At 42.2% G+C, this 20,916-nt stretch overlaps 1 protein-coding gene across 1 annotated transcript in view; it reads left to right on the top strand.

Annotated features, from left to right (window-relative positions):
* tox (thymocyte selection-associated high mobility group box) overlaps positions 1-20,916 on the top strand; it is a 78,726-nt gene that overhangs the window by 18,716 nt on the left and 39,094 nt on the right. The window contains exon 2 of the mRNA XM_066662335.1: positions 18,260-18,325. Coding sequence (XP_066518432.1) covers positions 18,260-18,325 — 66 coding nt within the window. The remainder of the gene's footprint in view (positions 1-18,259; positions 18,326-20,916) is intronic.

The raw sequence follows: 20,916 nt of genomic DNA, 5'->3' as shown, positions 1-20,916 counted from the left end.
TTTGGAAGCTCCTCCTGTGTATTTTAATTCTGTTTGGGGAAAAAATGGCTTTTCCTTCACAATGCCTGAGTAGAAACTGTGGATTGCTCAGGCTGCATGGATTGTCTTTCCCCAGAAATGATGACGTGTGTGTGTGTGTGTGTGTGTGTGTGTGTGTGTGTGTGTGTGTGTGTGTGTGTGTGTGTGTGTGTGTGTGTGTGTGTGTGTGTGTGTGTGTGTGTGTGTGTGTGTGTGTGTGTGTGTGTGTGTGTGTGTGTGTGTGTGTGTGTGTGTGTGTGTGTGTGTGTGTGTGTGTGTGTGTGTGTGTGTGTGTGTGTGTGTGTGTGTGTGTGTGTGTGTGTGTGAGATGCTGTGGGGGTTGGGGTTTGTATTCTTCTATTCACTGCCTCTTGATACACTGCCATGGGACTCACATTGTCATACACACAGATATTCTCTCACACACACACACACAAGTGTGTTTTCATGCATTGTGGACTGAATTAATAGACTCCTATTCATTTTGTGGAGACCTACATGTACTTTATACATTATTGCTGCAAGCATAAGCTTGACCCTCACATTAAACATAACCCTAGCCTTAAAGTAACATTAAGTAGTATTTTTATGTTACAATTACAGCTTCAAAATCATTGTCATGCTTCCTTGGGTTGTAAAATGGGGAATCGTGTCTCTGTCTTTACTACTCCGGGGTTCAGCACAGCAGAAAATGCACTGTGTAACTTTTTCAGGAGGGTAAGAATCCACCCCTGACGTCCCTCCTTTCCCATCTCCCTCTTTGACTTCTGGATAAAAGAGAATTGCACACTGCAGCTGTTGATGGAGCCCAAGAGAAAAACATGCCTAGTGTTCCTTTAAACATGAACTCTAAATGTTTACTCTAAACTTAATACTCTGTCACATGTGCACAGAAACACAGAACTTTACTAAGAGGAGCTGTGTGAACACAAATGTCCATAACATTTGTACCGGACATTACTGGGATTATCCTGCCAGGGCCGGTAGACCGTCGGGGTGATGTCCGAGTGACCCTTGTGTGAGCCAGGAATGTTCCAGAGAATTACACTGATTTTCTGTCGTGCCTCTTGCACATGCTGCACAGGCGGCACACCCTGCCTGACCCACCCAGAACGTTTCCAGCTGTGAGAACACTTCCGACACGGAAAATCTTCAGACCTGATTCTCCGGACATTTTCTGGGGTTTATATGTCAAAATGAATTCAAATTTACTCTAATACTAACCCAAGGCAAGGCAAGATTATTTATAGAGCATCTTTCATACACCAATTAAATACACCATCTTTCATATTCGAACACCAATTAAAATGCTTTAAAGAATGTTGCTCTATTCCTGCGCTATAGGTTATTTTTGCTGTTTCGGATCACTTAAGGTGGAAATATTTCCAAACTCGCTAACTGCATTACCGAAAGTGCTACAAAACTAAACAACTCGAGTTACAAAATAGTTTCTGTATGAATTCAAACAGTGAATAAAAGCTTACAGACACGTTATGCATCAGCCACCTAAGAACAGAACTGAGAGTGTTAATTTATTACACTAACAGTGTTAATTTAACACTAATAGAGTTGATTTAACACTGGTGAATTTGCTCTGTACCGTTCCCCCTTAAACAAATACAGAGTGTTTCCCCATAATCATGCATGTATCCTTTAAAATAATAAAAGGCATTCAAAACAATTAAAATAGTGCAATAGAAAAATACATAAAAGGCATTTAGATTACTTACATTTGGAAATAAAAGAAAACACATGATTCAAAAGATTCAAACAATTAAAATGATACAAAAGAAAAGTAATTTAGAATGTAAAGCTCTAATGCTGTTACAGAATAAGACTGAACACACACATTAACTGTAAACTCTCCCTAAACTTAAAATATATCCCCTAACCTTCACATTTGAAGGGAAGTCCCCACAATGTGACATATCCCCGGTATACACACACACACACACACACACACACATTTCTGTACCAGGTCTGTACACACAGTGCACGAAGTATATGTTCTTTCATTTGTTTTCACATATTTAGGCACATTTTTGACACATATTTAAAAAATATTAGCTGCTGTTAAAATTGTGACCAAAAGACCAATAGAAACTCTTAGAAATGATAAGGTTTATGATTTTTCCTGCAAAATATCTTTAGTCTTCATGAAAATCTTTCCCTACTCCTGAAGTGTGTGATATAAACTTTGCTCTGAGCATAAACCCCTCATCTTTAGCTGGATTTTTCAGAGCTATTTATAACAGAGAAGGATGGAGAAAAAGAAAGAGAACGGGTGGAGCTTTCAGTTATAATCCATACAGTATATCATCTATACAGTGGAGGGGGAGGGGGAGCAGGGGCAGAGAGAGAAGTTGGGGAGGGGGGTGGAAAGAAGGAAATGGAGGAATGGTAAAAAGATGGATAGAATAGAAATAAAAGGTGGAAGAGTGGAAGATTAGAATGAGTGTTAAGAAATAAAGAACAGAGAGAGAGAGAACATGTCCTCATTAGCTGTAGACAGTAGAAAAAGGCAGAAATAAAAAAAATATAGAGTTTAGAAACGGAGACAAAAGAGACAGTAGAAAGAGGGGCTAGAATCAGAGAGAGAGAGCGAGAGAGAGGCGCCAGAATCAAAGATAAAGAGTGCAGAGTATGAATGAGTGGAAGAGTCACTATAAATAAGGAGAGGGGCTAGAAACAGAGGGAGAGAAAAAGGCAGGAAGGAGTGGAGGAAACAGCAGAGAAACAAGCAGAGAGAAATAGAGTAGAAACAAACAGAGAGATTGTATGTGTGTGTGTGTGTGTGTGTGTGTGTGTGAGAGAGAGAGAGAGAGAGAGAGAGAGAGTGTGAGGAGAGCAGTGTGTGATTGTAGCAGTGGTGTGTGGCATCTCTAGAATAAACACACTGGAAATTATGGTATGCAGCTAGAAGTGAACACGGTCCAGAACTGCCCGATAATAACTGTCACTTTACTAACCTCAGCTCTTTGTTAAAGGTAATATATCTGGATATTTATTCCTGAATGTGTCAGATCCAGCAGGAGAGCGTGATAAAGACAAACATACCGTGATACAAACAAACATTTGACATGAAGGACATACTTCATGTCAAAAAGGTTGATTCCATATTTATTTGTTGAGGATTCTGTAGTTTCTGCCTGTAGAATGTGTTCTTAATGTTTTGAGAGGAAAGTAAATAAATGCTGTGTGGTCTCTGATGCTTACACAGTCAGAGTAATTTACACATGAACTGATACAAGCTCAGGTGGTTGTGTTATGGAAACAGAGTGGCCCTACAGCATGGAAAAGAGACCAGAAAGGGAGACTTTTGAGGGGGGAGTAGGTCTGAACATTTTCTTCCAACATTATTTTACTTAATTCAGTTTGATTGGTATTCTAAATTATCCACTTATCCACCATCCAAGTGTAATCTTCCACACTCCAAATGGTGTCTGATGTAGCATGGATTAAAGATGTTACAAGAACCAATACTTCGGTACCAAGTCAATACCAAAATTCTGAAAATGATATGGTTCTTGTTTCTTACTGAAAGAATTCACAGGTCTCCCAGACCACACAAGGTCACCATAATAAGCCGAGAAAGCTAATACAACAACATCAACATTAGGAATGACGTCGGCAGGAGGAGCAACAGGCCTGTTGTGACGGGTTGAGAAAAAAAAAGTTACGTATGGGAATATTCAGCGTTTGAGTCCGATGACCAAACAAAACTGCTGCATCACAAAGTCTGAGTAGCCCAGAAGCGACTCACGTACAAAGTGTACCAGGGCTTACTTTAGGCTGTTCCCTTCAAAACGAGACCAAATTTGAGTCTTTCTGTCAGACTTCTCGTTAGTAATCCTCATGTTTGTGTAATGAGCACTGGCGAAACGTTTACAAAAAAAATTACTAAAAATAATTACAATATAATCCCTGTGATGCTTAAGCTTTGCAACGACATGTCAATAAAGTCTGTAGACCAATCAGGGACCAAGTTATGGTGATGTGCAACCAAGGGGGAGGGACAAACACAGACCAGAGCGCATTCAGTTTCAGCACCTAACTGACCCACGCAGCACGAGACATGACTCAAACGGTTTTATTTGGCAGCCACAAGCTCAACAAACAATAATCAAGACAATAAAAATGTTTTCAAATCTTAGATTTCTTTCACTAGCTGCCTTTATCCCACTGAGGCCTTTGAATACAGGAGGGGTCTGTGGGAGGTCACCTCGCTCTTCAGACAATCAGGGAGAAGCTCCCACCTTCCAACATGTCTGGCATTAAAGGGCTAGACTACTGGGTTAGACACAAAATTAAACAAAGCAAGCAAAATAAATAAATAAATAAAATAAGTTTTTTTGCTGGAAAAAACCTTTTAAATAAAAGCATTTTGACATGCATTGGTTTTATTGGTATTGGTATTGTGACATTACCAGCAGGGATTAATACAGAGCTGAATAATCTAGGAAAATATCTAACTGTGAATTCTTTTTGGCTTGGTACAGACACTGCAATTTAAACTGCAATTATTTTGCTTGGGTTAATGTGAGAGCACAAAGACAAGGTTAAAACAAAACAGAGACAATGAGCATGGAGAAATAAGAGCACTGAGTAAAAACAAAGACAATGAGAACAGAGAAGAAAGAGAACCGAGCGAAAATGGCTAAAAACCAGAGCTTTTGCTCCTTGCTGCTCACTGCTGTGCGCTCGGGGTCGGGGTGAACAGTCAACGGCTCATTATCATTTAAAGGAACAGGCGCTGAAAGCGGGCATTGCTGTGTGTGAAAGTGGACGTTGCTGTGGGGCTTGTGGGGTTTTTGAGCAAAGCAAGTCACTGGAACTGTGTTCCACTGTGGAGAAGAGGGAGAGTATGACACTGTCTTGGTTACGGGGTTATGTGCTGCTGTAAGGAAGCATATAGAGGCTGTTTAGAGTCAGCAGGGAGCCTGGGTCTGTACTGGACATTGTTTGTCCTTCTGCTGAAGGATATCAGTGAGTTTTTCCTGAGTCAACAGCTAAAGTAAACACAGCAACACATGGGTGGATTGTCATAAAATTGTGATGTTTGTTCAGCCTCTGATCTTTGTCCATGCTTTGTCTTGGTCAAACAGAGAGAGCGTAGAAAGAGAATCAAACAGGAAATCAAACAGGCTCTGAGTGGACAGCACAAACCTTAAAGCCCGGCCATTTGTTTTCATAACTATACTCCTCATTTAAATCTACACCAGACAGATCCTTCATTCTCCACTCAGTGTTCATTCTCTCAGCTCCACTGACCACACGTGTAATTCTACAATTACAGACTGTGGTCTATCTGTTGCTCTGCATATTTTTCACCCCCTCTCCTCCGTTCTTCAACTCTCAGGGCCCCCACAGAGCAGGTATGATTCAGGTGCTGCTACGATTAGATCAGACACAGCAGTGCTGCTGGAGTTTGTAAACTCCTTGGTGTCACTGCTAGACTGTGAATAGTCCACCAAACAAAAACATCCAGACAGTTTTCTGTGTCCACGGATGAAGGACTAGACGACGACCAACACACACTGCAGCGACAGGTGAGCTACTGTCTTTGACTTTGCATCTACAAGGTGGACCAAGGAGGTAGGAGTGTCTCACAGAGTGGACAGTGAGTGGACGCGGGGTTGAAAAACTCCAGCAGCAATTGCTGTATCTGATCCACTGACACACACACTGACAAACCACAAACAATAAACAAACAAAACAAGCAATAAATAAATAAAAAACAATATCAATACAGCAATGAAATCATTAGTGAAGCTGACGTTGTGTGTGGGTGTGTGTGTACGTGTGTGTGTGTCTGGCTGTTATTTATGAGTGACTATGAGTATGTGGGTAATAAACACTCTATTTCACTCTAACTCTCTCCCTCTCTCTCTGTCTCTCAGACACACATGCACACACACACACACACGCAAACACACACACACCTAGTTTGTACGTAATTAAAAACCCCATTCACATTCCACTGGGGCTGTCAATCAGAACTAAATCTGTTTGGACAGTGGTCAGTGGACCGTGCTCTGGCCTCAGAAACACACACAGCTTTTGTTAGAGACAGTAGACACAGCTCTGCACCGACCTCAACGTATTTCACTTCTCAACTTTTTACCTCTTTCTTTGAAGAGATGCAAGAAAAGGTTCAGAGACAGTTGCAACAGAGATCTGTAATTTACTGAGGTCCTAGCCCACCCTGACCTTGACCCTGACCCTTAAAGGTGACATTCACAATTGTAGTCATTCATTCATTCATAGTCTGTAAGCGCTTATCCAGTTCAGGGTCACAGTGGGTCTGGAGCCTACCCGGAATCACTGGGTGCATCCTGGAGAGGGTGGAATGTTGTGTGTGAGTAAGGAGCATCTGTATTTTGTTGGTGGCTGAAATGTAACTTGTCTGTATGTTTTATTCCCTGTTGGAATTACTCATTTATTCAGTTAATATTCGGTTTGTACTCCCAACTACTATATTTATATTTATATTCTATATTTTTTAAATTTTTTTATTTAGGGTGGCACGGTGGCGCAGCAGGTAGTGTCGTGGTGATATAGCTCCAGGGTCCTGGGGTTGTGGGTTCACGTGCCACAAGTCAGGAGTTTGGTGTATTCTCCCAGTGTCTGCGTGGGTTTCCTCCGGGTGCTCCGGTTTCCTCCCACGGTCCAAAAAAAAGAAAAACACGTTAGGTGGATTGGCAACTCAAAAGTGTCCATAGGTGTGAGTATGTAAGTGAATGTGTGAGTGTGTGTCGCCCTGTGAAGGACTGGTGCTGCCTCCAGGGTGTGTTCCTGCCTTGTGCCAAGTGATTCTGGGTAGGCCCCCTGTGACCCTGAACTGGATAAACACTCCAAGGAGTGTTTGAACCTCTTCAAGAGACTTTGTGCTGGACGTCTGCATTGCGTGACGTAGAGTGATGACTCTGTGGACAATGAGCGCTTTGCAAGGTTTCATCGCTACTCAGCTCGCTCCGGACCACAAGAGAACAGGGAATAAATAAGAGCCCACTTCCAGGACTAGGACCAGATTTTCCTGATAGTTGAGGAGAAAGACATGTATAGGAGAGTAGAGACCCTGCAGTGGAAAAGCACAATTACTGAGGTCTGGTTCTGATGTTGGAGGTATGAGCTTTAGCTACATCCCAGCAGAGAATGCACTTTCACTGCTCCACAGCCCAGTGCTGGGGGATTATAGACCCCTCTCGCTGACAGATGGCATTGGGTGTGGAGGCTCAGGTGGGTCCTATTTTGTTTAATGCTTTTCTGTACGGAGTGATCCACAGCGGCTGTGGTTTTAAAGTGAGTTCACAAAGGAACACACCATGTGTCTCTGTCCACTTTCAGATAATGTCCTGGATATAATTAGCGGAGTGTCTCAGAATGTCTCTGAGCGTCTCGTTGTGTCCTGGCTACATTGTGCGGCATGGTGCGGTGGAGAAGGTGCCAGGAGATCAACTCATTAAGTGTCTGAACATAATGCTGATAAAAAGTGGACATGTGCTGTGTGTGTTTTGGGTTTTCTCCAGCCCCTCTGGCGCAGCGCTCTGATTTGGATTCGGAAGCGAGTGGGAGCATTTTTCTCGCCCAGTAATAGTGTGTGAGTGTGTGTGTGTGTGTGGCTGATTAAGCTCCCGTTTCCAGAAAACATCCAAACAGATGGCGGCGAGGAAGCAGCGTCCAGAATCGCTTAATTGTTTGGTTTAATCTCGCCATGAAACATATTGCAGACATTTTCACATAAAGACACTTCTCCTCCTTCCCTTTTCCACTTTCCTTCCTTCTCTTTTCCATATTCACCTTCCCTATTCCATTTTCTCCTCCTTCCCTTTTCCTTTTTCTCCTTCCCTTTCCCTCTTCTCCTCTTCCCTTTTTCACTATTCCTATCCTATCCTTTCCTTCTATTTTATTCTGTTTGCCTTTTTCTTTCTTTCACTCCTTCCCCTTTCACCTTTTCCCATTTTCTTTCCTCATTCCCTTTCCCTCCCTCCCTTTTTTTCCTTCCCCTATTCTCAGTCTCTGTCTGTTTTTCTCTGTCTCTCTCTGTCTGTCTCTTTATCTGTCTGTCTGTCTGTCTGATGATGACCTGTCTAGCCGATGGTAAGATGCTGAGGAGCCATTGTTTTCCAGTCACTTCTTGAATCCCTTAGGATGATAGCCGCAGTGAGACTGAACTCTGAGGAACAACCGCACTCCGCTGAACAAACACACTCCTGTGTCTCTCACGTTCTACTGCCGCCTGGAGCTCTATCACATCAACAAACAACCGCAGTAATAATTATCATGTTTATAGAGAACATTTTATACCAGATCAGAGCTTGAAGTGTTTCACAGACAACAAAACTTAAACTTGTGTGTGTGTGTGTGTGTGTGCGCATATGTGTGTGAGCGTGTGTGCGTGCAAACACACACACACCCTCAGCCACTCCCTGCCCTTTATGCACCATCTGCAGGTGTATTAATGACCTGTTGTGTGTCCGGTCCTGTTTTGTTTTGGTGTTGAAGTGGCACCTGTTGGCCTTTGTACTTTAGGCTCCACCCCCTCCTGAGATCAGGCCAGTGTGGAGTTGAGTTTCAGAGAAAGTGAAACAGGTGTTCAGTCCCCATCAGGAAAAATAACCCTTGGCCTCGGTGGCAGTCAGAGCTGGAGCTGGGAAAGGCACTGATCTCCATCATCATTATATTCCTACATGTCATGTCCAGATACTTACGGACACACTTTTATTAGGATGGAAGATTCACTCACTGCACACACACACACACACACACACACACACACACATACATACACACACACACACACCTGTAACCTCCACAGTAAAAACACTGATCATGATCAAGAGAGAGAGAAAGGAAAAAGAGGAGAAAGTGACATGCATAGAGAGAGTAAAAAAGGAGAGTGTGAGACATACAGATAAAAAGAAAGAGTGAGAGAGGAAAAAAGCAAGAGACAGAGAGAGAGAGAGAGAGAGAGAGAGAGACAAAGCTAGAGAGGAAAAAGAACACATTTTGTCTCAAGACTATCAAATATAAAAAAGGGACCAGGCAGTTTGGATGCTGCCAGCTGCCAGTTGGTTTTGTTTAACAGTACACTGTGGTGGGCTAAAGTCTGACAAAAGACCCCCAGCACCATTTTCACGGATTATACATTTTAAACAACAGGATAAATGTCTGAATCAGTGGAGTTTCTCACACTCTTTACACAGGGCTGTTTTTTGTAAGCTTTAAAATATATAAAATATACTTTTTATATACAATATAAACCTGTGAATTCTGGTGCTGTTCTGAGGAAAACACCAGCTCTGTGAACCATAAAGACTCCTCCCAGAAGGTGGGGCTAATGCAATCTTTGAGCAGTCACAGAACCAGGAGACATCAGCCAATAGCATTTCAAAACATGAGCAAAGAAAATCCTCTTGAGCACAGAAAAAGCCTGAAGGAATAAATCTTGGCGTGAGAGGGAAAATTTAAAATCGAGCGGGTAAAAAAAAATTTGAGAATTAAAGCGACAGTTTTAAAGCGAGATAACTGTCAGGGTGTGTGCAATTCCTCTTTGTGTGTTCACGAGTTTCACATTTGCCCTTGCGAGAGGGAATTACATACACAAAATATTAAAACTTGCAGGTTTATATTTTCCACCTGGTATTATTCACCCCCTTCTTTTGACATTTATATGGCGCCATAATAAACCCATAAACAAGGCTCAGCGTGGGTTTGTTTACAGCAAATTCTCTGGTCTCTTTCTCGACTCTCCTTACGCCTTTTACACAGAGGACTGCTCCCCCAGGGGGAGATGCCTGGAAGTTGCAGTATAAAATTTCTGGCTTCAGGTGACTTCTCTGGATGTCTCACAGGGACAACTACATTAAATATGAGGAAATTCAATGGTTTACAGTAGTTGCTGTAGTATTATGGGATGTTTCTATCTGGAGATGGACAGCTCTGAGGTCAGCATTAATCAATACTGTGGTGGGATGTAATAATAGAGTATTGATAAGTGTGAACATAGAGGGGAGTGTACAGATCAGCTTCGGCCGTGTGGAGTGTGTCGTAGATACACAGAGAACGATCCCTGGATTAGGAACACCCACCTTGTTTGTACACTCACTGTCTTATCAGCTTCACTGACCACTGGAGTCCTGAAAATGATACACCACCCTGATCATACCTGCTCTGTGGGGGTCCTGACCTTTGAAGAACAGGGTAATAAAAAAAATGCAGTGTGTGTGTGTTAACATATTTACATAAATATCCAATGTGTGTATATGGCCAGAACTTTGTGGGCACCAGTATATCACCATTTTCTCTGGAATGAATGGTATTTATCAGGACAGTGTTCCTCTCTTCACAGTAGTCACAGCTTTTACTTACTCTCTTTACTTACTCTTACTCTCATTAGATACTGGAACATTGCTGTAAGGCTTTGATGGCACACAGACACAGCAACATAACTGAGGTCAGGTCCTGATTTGTTCTAGCCCTCTATCCCAAAGGTGTAGATGGAAATGTGTGTGTGTGTGTAATTTCATCTTCTTCTATGACTGTGATGAGATGGGAAAGGGGCTGCTGATGTTGGATGATATGTTCTGGATCACAAACACGCCCCCAAAAGGTGTTTCATGGAGCTCCATCCTTTTCTCCAGAAAACACAGTTCCACTGTTCCACAGATCAGTGCTGGGGGGCTTTACACAAACACACAAAGAGAGAGAGAGAGAAGAGATGGGGGAGGGGGTGCTTTTACTGAGGGTGAAGATGCTGTAGGTTTTTATCTACATATGTGTGATTAAGTTAAACAGTGCTGCAGCTGCGGATCCTGATCAGATTTATGTATAGGTTTCCGCTCTCTCTCTCTCTCTCTCTCTCTCTCTCTCTCTCTCTCTCGCTCTCTTTCTCCCTATGACTTGTGGAACAGGAGGTATTAAATCCTATGTTCTTCTCTCTCTCAGTGGGAGGGCTAATGAACAGGAAGTTGTTGTGGTCATGCGTTCCCTGATGCACACCATCAGTTGCCATGGTAACAGTGTCGCTATACGAGAGAGAGAGAGAGAGAAAAAAATGAGAAAAAGTCTTGTGCACGTTTTCCAAATCAGTAACATCACGTGTGAGATTCAGGCGCATCAACAACCAGCTCCACACCAGTGAAACAACATGCCATGAACAGGTGTGAGGATGATGGTGATGATGGTGGTGATGATGATGAGATTAGATAGTTACTGCAAAGGGTTTTCTTGCATTCTTACATTCTGAGGTTTTGAATAGTTAGTATTTTAATACTTACACAGGAACAGACACTTTATCTCTCTTTATTTCACTTTATTTATCCATCAGTGCTCAACAGTTCTCTGTCTGTAAAACCCAAGGTGGATTAAACACTGTCCAGTCAGTTTTAAGTTCATAAAAATATTAGTTAATATTAAAATTATTACACAGAATAAAAAAGTTATGTATACAATAAAGCGGTTTAATAAAGTTTCACACACTCACCCAGTCACTCAAGTATATAACCTAGTTACATACTCACCCAGTCACTCATACAATCACTCAGCAACTTAAACGCTCACCAAGTCACTCATACAATCACTCAGCCACTTAAACACTCACCCAGTCACTCACACACTCGCCCAGTCACTCACACTAACTTTAACACTCACCCAGTCACTCACACACTCATGTGGACAATGTCATATAGTGACCTACCAACAGACACAGGGAGAACACACCAATGAGGCAGCACCAGAGTCTCTCTCTCTCTCTCTCTCTCTCTCTCTCACTCTTTCTCTCTCTCACTCTTTCTCTCTCTCTCTCTCTCTCTCTCTCTCTCTCTCTCTCTCTCTCTCTCTCTCTCTCTCTCTCTCTCTCTCTCTCTCTCTCACTCTGGCACACTGCTGGGCAGCATGGGCGACTGTTAACCAGACAGTGGGCAAATTCCACAGACGAACGCATTGACAAAGCCTGTACTGGTCAGTACAACAGAAACAACAAAGGTACTTTCAGTTGCACAGCCTTTACCCAGGCTGTCTTCCTCCAGGAGTGTTGAGTTGTCTAGTAGCATTAGCATAGTTCATTTCTTTTGGTCTATTGGCTGCCAGTGATTTGGGGGAGTCATAGCGAGGGGGGGAGTCAGTGATTAAAATTAGGGAGAAAATTCATTAAAAAAAAATCTGCACTCAATCTTAAAATCAGAAAATGAATGAGTTGTCTTTGTTCAAAGGTGTTTGTGGAACCTGGCAATTGTTAAACCTCGTGATTAAGTGTGTGTTTCTCTCTTGCTAATTTCACAAGCTAACAGACATTAGGACTGAAACAATAGTTTTTCTCTCTTATTTGATTCACCACAATTTCTTTCCTAGTTCTGAGGGTCCTTGACATTGAAGCATCATAAGACCATTCAAAAGTGTGATTAAAGTTAGCATGTGGTTTCAGAGCTAATTAACTTCCCTGCTGCATTGCTAAATCTGCCCTGGCATGATGCTAAAATGTGCTAGATTTATGTTAATGATGAGAGCTCAGCTTAGCTGGCATCACAATCCAGTTTAGTTTAAATGTATTTATATAAGGCTTTAAGTAGCCTGTTACATAGTTGATTGTGTGGTTTCTGACACTGTAAGACATACTTTTAACTAAAAAACATGGGCTAAAATAAAATAGCACAGAGGTAAAACATTAGCTGCCTCCTCAAGGCTGCATTTTTTACACTGTATTTAAATATGCTTGGTAGTCTGTGGATGAAAAATTCAGACCACTGGGTGTCACAGCTGTTTCATAATGTGATGAAGAATCAGTGGAGAAAATAACTGACCTCTACTTCTTCCCACAATCCCTTTCCTCCATTCTCTCTCTCTCTCTCTCTCTCTCTCTCTCTCTTTATGGCAACCCTGACCCAGTTTTTAGAGCTGTTTATTATTCTGACTTTGTGTTTTTGTCTGTGGAAGGAATGTGTGTCATTTGCTTTGACAACAAAACCCATCCCCACTGCTTTATTATTATTATTATTATTATTATTATTATTATTATTATTATACATTTTTATTTAGTTATTTTTATTTTAAGAAATAGAAGGGAGGAGGGGGGTGGGTGGAGGGAAGGAGGGCTGTAATTCTCTCTTATTTTCTATGCTTTTGTTTTTATGTCTGACCTTTAGATTTCAGCAGAAATGAAACCTCACCTTCAGGCTTTGATCAAATACATTCTCTCTCTCTCTCTCTCTCTCTCTCTCTCTCTCTCTCTCTCTCTCTCTCTCTCTCTCTCTCTCTCCCTCTCTCAGTTTACTCATCTAAGGACTTTTATTATGAAGTGTTCCTCTGCTGGTGGTTAGTAAGTGTTGAGTTGTTTTGAGTGTAGAGTTTCAGGACTCTAATTTACACTGCTCAGCTTTCAGATTAGAGTTTCTGAAGGACGCACGTAGAAAATGTTGTTCATCTGCATTTAGAAATACATACAAATGTCTAATCTAATGTAATCTAAATTAAATAATATAACCTATATAATCTGACTAACTTAATATAGTCTAAAATAATCTGAAGTAATAAAATCTAATCTAATCAGAAAGGAATTTAATCTATCATTTTATTAGTCCAATCTGATCTAATGTCATTTATTTTCTAATCTAATATAATATAAATTGTTATATGATCTAATGCTATTTATAATCCATATTATATAATGCCATGTAAATTAACAAAACCAGGTTAACCATAAATGTGATAGAGGAGGCCATTACAACGCGGGTCCAGTGCTGTGATTGGACAGACTCAGACGAGGGGGCGGGGCAATTCTCAGCACCTGACTTAAGAGGCGAAGCATAATCAGAACGGCTCATTTTATCCCATGTTTTCTGACTTAGGCAGCACACAGAAAACTGACTAGGGGTCTTGTTTCACAGTGTGTGGGTTGGTGGGCTCCAGATTCAAACATTAATGTGAACATTGAGCAAAGGATATTTATTCATAGTGCAGTTCCTTGCAGTCGTGTTTTGTACATTGACATCACTCATATATAAATATGTAGATCTGAGCCGATCAGAGAAGAAGGGAACGGTGAAAGAGTTTTCTGGAGAGGAGCGAGGGCGCTGTTCCGGATATTTATGGCTCCTGACAGATCCTGGAGATCCTGGGGTTTCATTGGATGCTGTTTATTGACCTCTGTGTGGAGCGGCTTTATGTGAAATGTGTGGAAGTGACATATCCGCTGCTCACTGATACAAACTGTAATCAAACAGAACCAGGCTATTTCTGGAGCTGCACCTGGGCCTCCTTTATATTCTCTCTCTATCTCTCTCTCTCTCTCTCTCACACACACACACACACACACATTCTCTCTTTATCTCAATTTCTCTACTTTCTCTCACTCTCTTGAATATTTCTATTCAAGAAATATGTGTATAGCTTTCAGCCACAACATTAAAACCAACTCAGTTTTTCACTGACCATACCGGTCAAAGACTGTAGTCCATCTGTTGCTCTTCGTTTCCCCCTTTCCCTTGTGCTCAGGACCCTCACAGTGCAGGTGTGATTTGGTTGTTGGATCATTCTGAGAGCTGCAGTGACACTGACGTGGCGATGTTGTGTTAGTGTGTGTTGTGCTGGTGCGAGAGGATCAGACACAGCAGTGCTTGAGTTTTTTAAACCCTGCGCCCACTCACTGTCCACTCCATTAGACACCCCTAGCTTGTTGGTCCACCTTGTAGATGTAAAGTCAGAGACAGTAGCTCATCTGTTGTTGCACAGTGTGTGTTGGTCATCCTCTAGTCCTTCATCAGTGACACAGGACTCTGTCGGCTGGATGTTTTTAGTTGGTGGAGTATTCTCAATCCAGCAATGACACTGTGTGTGTGTGTGTGTGTGTCTGTGTGTTGCATAACCCATATTTGGGAAAATGAGAGAGATACAGAGAGATTTGGAGAGAGACAAGGAAGGAGGATGAAGAGGAGGTGAGATGTGAATGAGAGCGATTGAGGGAGGGAGGGAGGGAGGACATAAAGGATGTGAGAGGTAGATGAGAGTGATGGAGGGAGGAGGTAGACGAGTGTGGTGCTGCAGCTGCTGAAGATATGGAAACAAGTGATCAAATAACACAAACTACACACAGTGCAGGGACTGATGGGAGCGTAAGGCGGAGTGTAAGTGGATCCAGAGCAGCTGGTGGCTTTTCAGTGTGAGAATCTGAGCTGAAGCCCCCCAAAAAACACTAACAGAGTCCTCAGCACTATTAAAGAAGAGCAGATCCCTGGGGGCTTCACACTCAATTACTAAAGCTGTAATTAAGCTGCTCCACCTTAAATGTCTCCCCTGGCTCAGGCTGAAGAGACCTCAGTGTGTTGGGCAGTGGAAGGTCAGCTCTTAAGAGTCTTGGCTTACTTTGGCCATTTTTATACACACCTGACTTTAACTTTAACCATGTCTCTTTCTCTCTCTCTCTCTCTCTCTCTCTCTCTCTCTCTCTCTCTCTCTCTCTATTTCTCTCTCTCTCTCTCTCTCTCTCTCTCTCTCTCTCTCTCTCTATTTCTCTCTCTCTCTCTTTTTTTTTTTTTTGTTTCTTTATAAGACAAAAAATCACAAAGATATTAATATAAATAAATGCAGCATGTGTCCCTTCCCATTATGTGCACTTTTTCTCACATGGTAGCATGATTTTATAATCACACTTAAATTATGATATTTTTGTTTCTATTTATCAGAAACAGAGACTGTAGTGAAATGATGCAGTAGAGGGCTCTGACAGTGGTCAGATGATGCAGTGGTGGACTCTGACAGTTGTTGGATGATGCAGTAGAGGGCTCTGACAGTGGTCAGATGATGCAGTGGTGGACTCTGACAGTTGTTGGATGATGCAGTAGAGGGCTCTGACAGTGGTCAGATGATGCAGTGGTTGACTCTGACAGTGGTTGGATGATGCAGTAGAGGGCTCTGACAGTGGTCAGATGATGCAGTGGTGGACTCTGACAGTGATCGGATGATGCAGTAGAGGACTCTGACAGTGGTCAGATGATGCAGTGGTTGACTCTGACAGTGGTCAGATGATGCAGTGTTGGGCTCTGACAGTGGCTGGATGATGCAGTGGTTGGCTCTGACAGTGGCTGGATGATGCAGTGGAGGGCTCTGACAGTGGTCAGATGATGCAGTGGTGGACTCTGACAGTGGTCAGATGATGCAGTGGTGGACTCTGACAGTGGTCGGATGATGCAGTGGAGGGCTCTGAGAGTGGTCAGATAATGCAGTGATGGACTCTGACAGGACTCTGACAGTGATAGGATGATGCAGTGGTGGACTCTGACAGTGATTGGATGATGCAGTGGTGGACTCTGTCAGTGGCTGGATGATGCAGTGGACTTAATCCTCTATACAGATTAACTGTGAGTGTCCATTTACTGTGTAGGTGAGGGAAAAAACTGTTGCTGTGTAGATGCTTTAGCACCCCTCCCCCCACACACACACACACACACACACACACATACTCCCACACTCTACACTGTATTCATATTCAAATCGGTTTTAATGCATACAACACAGAGAAGTGAGAGAGGGGGAATTACAGAGTTAATGGAGAGTGAAAGCATGGGGGTGCAGCAGGTAGTGTCACAGTCACAAAGCTCCAGGGACCTGGAGGTTGTGGGTTCGAGTCCTGCTCTGGGTGACTGTGAGGAGTTTAGTGTGTTCTCCCTGTGTCCGCGTGGGTTTCCTCCGGGTGCTCCGGTTTCCTCCCACAGTCCAAAAACACACATACCAATGCACATTGGTATGTGGATTGGCGACTCAAAAGTATCCATAGGTCTGAATGTGTGAGTGTGTGTGTTGCCCTGTGAATGACTGTTGCCCCCTTTAAGCTGTGTTCCAGGTTCAGGACCCACCGCGACCTTGAACTGAAAAAGTGGTTACAGACAATGAATGAATGAATGGAGAGAGAGAGAGAGGATAATTTAAAGGAAAATGGGAAGAGATGAAAAGAAAATATGTATTTGTGTGTTTATATGATACCCTGTAGTGTGTAGTAGTATAGTAGAATGTGTGAGTGTGTGTGTGTGTGTGTGTGTTTAAAATGGGGCTGTAAATGTGCTCTAATTCGTGCCATTGATGTTAATCAAACCCCTTTCAAAGTATATAAATGTGTGTGTGTGTGTGTGTGTGTGTGTAGTGCAGCAGTGCTTGTTTGGCATTTGGTGTGTGTAGTTTGTGTGCTGTAACTATTAGGACAGTGTAATTGTGCAGGTGTGTGGCACAGCTGGGTTTGAGTTTCATCCCCATCATCCTTATGCACACACACACACGCACACACTCAGGAAAACTCCTGTAACTCAGTAGATTTTAAGTACTTCCACACACTGGCCACTTCACTGGAAGCACTTAGCTTATACCTTATAGAAAGTGGCCACTTTCTTGGAAAATCTCCTCACTGACAAGATCTAGAAAGTGGCCAGTGAGTGTAGATGTGATGTGCACTTTGGAATGTAAACACTTAAATATGTATTCACACACATCTCTCTCTGATTCTCTCTTGCTTTGTGTTTGTCTTTTTTCTCTCTGTTTCAGATTCAGATGTGCTTTATTGGCATGGCAGGTTAAATGCCTATGTTGCCAAAGCAGTACAGGCTAAACAAATCTCATTTAAATAGACAGTAGTAGTCTCTCTCTCTGTCTCTCTCTCTTTCTCTCTCAGTTTCTATTTGTCTCCTTGTTTTGTTCTCTGTCTCTATTTCTCTATCAATCTCTGTATCTTTCTGGCTCTCTTCCTTGTTCTCCTATATCTGTCTTGTCTCTGTCTCTTTCCCTTTGTTTTGTCTCTCCCTTATTTCTCCATTAATTTATCTCATCTCTCTGTAGGTCTGTAAATAAAGTAGAGATTTAATCGAATAAAAGTCAGCACAGAGGATTCCTCTCAGGATTGTATTCCTCTGGAATATTATAAATATTAAAGGTAAAATAGATGGTGGAGCTTATTTACATATATCAGCTTTAAAGGTAAGGAATGAAGGAAGGAAATCAGTCAGGGAGAAAGAGAGTGATGTGAAAATAAATAGAGGCTATTTATGGGTTCATAAAATGACACAAATATTACGATCAACAAATCAGCCTTTATTTATAAATTGTTTATCCTCTTTCACAGTTATGGACTTCATGTGGAAAAGTAAACAGAAAAAACGAGAGGACAGGGTCTTGTGAGCCCCTCAGTTCTGTGTGTGTGTTACCTTGGTAGTTGTGAGTTCTGGTGTTTATTCTCTCCTATGTTTCCTCTGTCTCTCCATAGTTCGATGGCGAGAGCATGTTCCTGGGTTTGCCTGAGCCCAACGCTGACTTCGCACCAGGGAACCAGGTGGGTTAATTACTCTTCCCTCCTTTTGTTTCAAGTCATAATTAAACAAATCTAAGCCGCTCTGTCGCATATTAGAGCCGCTATCTGCCGTCGCCGTAATCAGAGGCTATTATAGCATGTAAACAAAGCCTTTAAAGAGCAGCCTTGGATTAACGAAGCACAGCTTTAATGCTCCAGTGCTGGATTTCATTTCCTCTGTTTACACTTCCATTCCAATTAAAGAAACATCTGAGGACTGACAGAGACACCCTCACCATGCCTTTAAAACTGGGCTCTTATTCTGTATTCTGTAATTACCCAAAGACCAGGTGGGCTTTAGGGGTGGGCTGGTTAAAGATTTAACTCATGTGTTACACAGTGCTGTATTATTTTTAAATATGGTGAGAGAAACTGAATTAAATATAAATAAACTGTATGTGACAGTGCAGTATAAGACTGGGTGCGCACAAATAAACATATTGTTCAATGTTTATTAGCTATTCCACAGCTGCTGCTAATCCCAGGTGAAGACTGGTGTAATGTTATCTTGTGTGGTCAATGCTACACAGTTGCTGAGGTGTTCCTGGTAGTATTCAAGATTCATGAGTTATATTTCTATACACACAGTAGCCCTCTTGAATTTTGAATAATAGCAACAATTTGGAACATCACAGCAATTCTCTATCAACTATATGTATGTTTGTTTGTGTGTGTGTGTGTGTGTGTGTGTATGACAGTAACTACCTGGAATGCTATAACAAAAAAATTTAAGCAACATCCTGGCAGTCACCTGGGATACTATAACAGTCACATAGTAGCAACACCTACAGAAATAGAATAGCAACTACCTAGTTACAACATCCTTGCAACTGTCACAATAGTTATCACCTGGGATAACATAGCAACCACCCTGAAACAACACCCTAGCAATCAACTAGAATACAATAGCAACCACCTAGTAATGTCACAGTAGTTACCACCTGGGATATCATAAATAACAATAACATTAATAAAATAACATAAATAAATAAAATAAAAAAATAAAATAACAATAATAAGATATCTTTCAAGCCTGTTTCATAGCGAAAATAAAGGAGTGATACCTGACTCCTCCCATCTCAGGGGGCAGTAAACCTCCTGTAGATCTCCACTGAACTGTGGATTTAAATTCAAATACAGTGTTGAGATGTACAGATTGAGTCTGAAATAAATCTCTCTCTGAAGTGTTTTCCTTGTTTTGATTTGTGAAGTAAGTGTTATGAATGATTATTTTCCTCCGCAGAAGTGGCTCCAATAATGAAACACATTAAAGAGTTTGTCCATATGCTTCAGTTTCCTTTCTGTGTGACATCAGTAATATTTAACAGGTCTCTCCTTCCTCCGAACCTGTGAAGGTGCTGTTCACAGCTCTCTCTCTCTCTCTCTCTCTCTCTCTCTCTCTCTCTCTCTCTCTGTTTTTCCATGAAAAAGTGCATGTAAATGTCAAAAACACACTTTAAAATATGGAAATCCTCGTCTTTATTACATTTTTTGATCCTTTGACTTTCTTTGAAACTGGCTTTTATTCACCAGTTTCATCAAAATACAAGAGACCACTTGGAATACCAAAAAACACACAGTCACTTGGACACCTGAGAAAGTAACTACCTTTGGTGCCTTTCCTCTTCCACTCTGCCCTACTCAGCTTTCCTGCTTCTCCAGCAGGTAAATTTGTTCCTGGTCCTGGAAGCGGGTTCTTTTTTAGTCCGTGTTCTCTCGTGTTTCTGAGTAGGGACTGAAGCATAATGGGTAAACCTTGCAGAGCGCTGATTGCCCAGAGTCATCACTCTGCGGCATGCAATGCAGACGTCCAGCGCAAACTCTCTATCTGTAAAATCTCTAGCTACAGCAGAGATCACATTTGTTTAATCCAGTGAGAGCTGGACGCTGCAACAAGGAAGGAACAAACTCTACTGATCTGTCTGAACTCATGATGGACCGGTGTTCAGTCCTATGCCAATACAGGAGGAGTAAACAATGCTTAACATTACCGCCGCCGTTGTGGTTCCCAAAGCCCACTTTTCCCATTAGAGACAGGGTTTTCAGACGACACTGGATACATTTTGCGGGGGACCTGTGGTAGTGGAAAACCAACCAGGAACCAAACAGAGAGTAGAGTCAGGAAGAGTAGGTATGATGCAGTGGAAACGTGCCATTAGTAACACCCTGGCATCCACCTGGAATATTATAGCAACCACCCTGCTACAGTCTGGACACATGGAGACTATATGAAGCCCCTAGCATCACCCTCACAACCACCTGGAATATCCATCCATCCATTATCTGTAGCCGCTTATCCAATTTAGGGTCGCGGGGGGTCCAGAGCCTACCTGGAATCATTGGGCGCAAGGCGGGAATACACCCTGGAGGGGACGCCAGTCCTTCACAGGGCAACACAGACACACACACATTCACACCTACGGACACTTTCGAGTCGCCAATCCACATACAACGTGTGTTTTTGGACTGTGGGAGGAAACCGGAGCACCCGGAGGAAATGAGGAAACCCACGCGGACACGGGGAGAACACACCAACTCCTCACAGACAGTCACCCAGAGCGGGAATCGAACCC

The sequence above is a fragment of the Hoplias malabaricus genome, chromosome 1 (genome assembly GCF_029633855.1).
Source record: "Hoplias malabaricus isolate fHopMal1 chromosome 1, fHopMal1.hap1, whole genome shotgun sequence".
Classification (NCBI taxonomy): Eukaryota; Metazoa; Chordata; class Actinopteri; order Characiformes; family Erythrinidae; genus Hoplias; species Hoplias malabaricus.
Note: the sequence above shows the minus strand (reverse complement) of the source record. Positions and strands in the feature narration are given on the sequence as shown.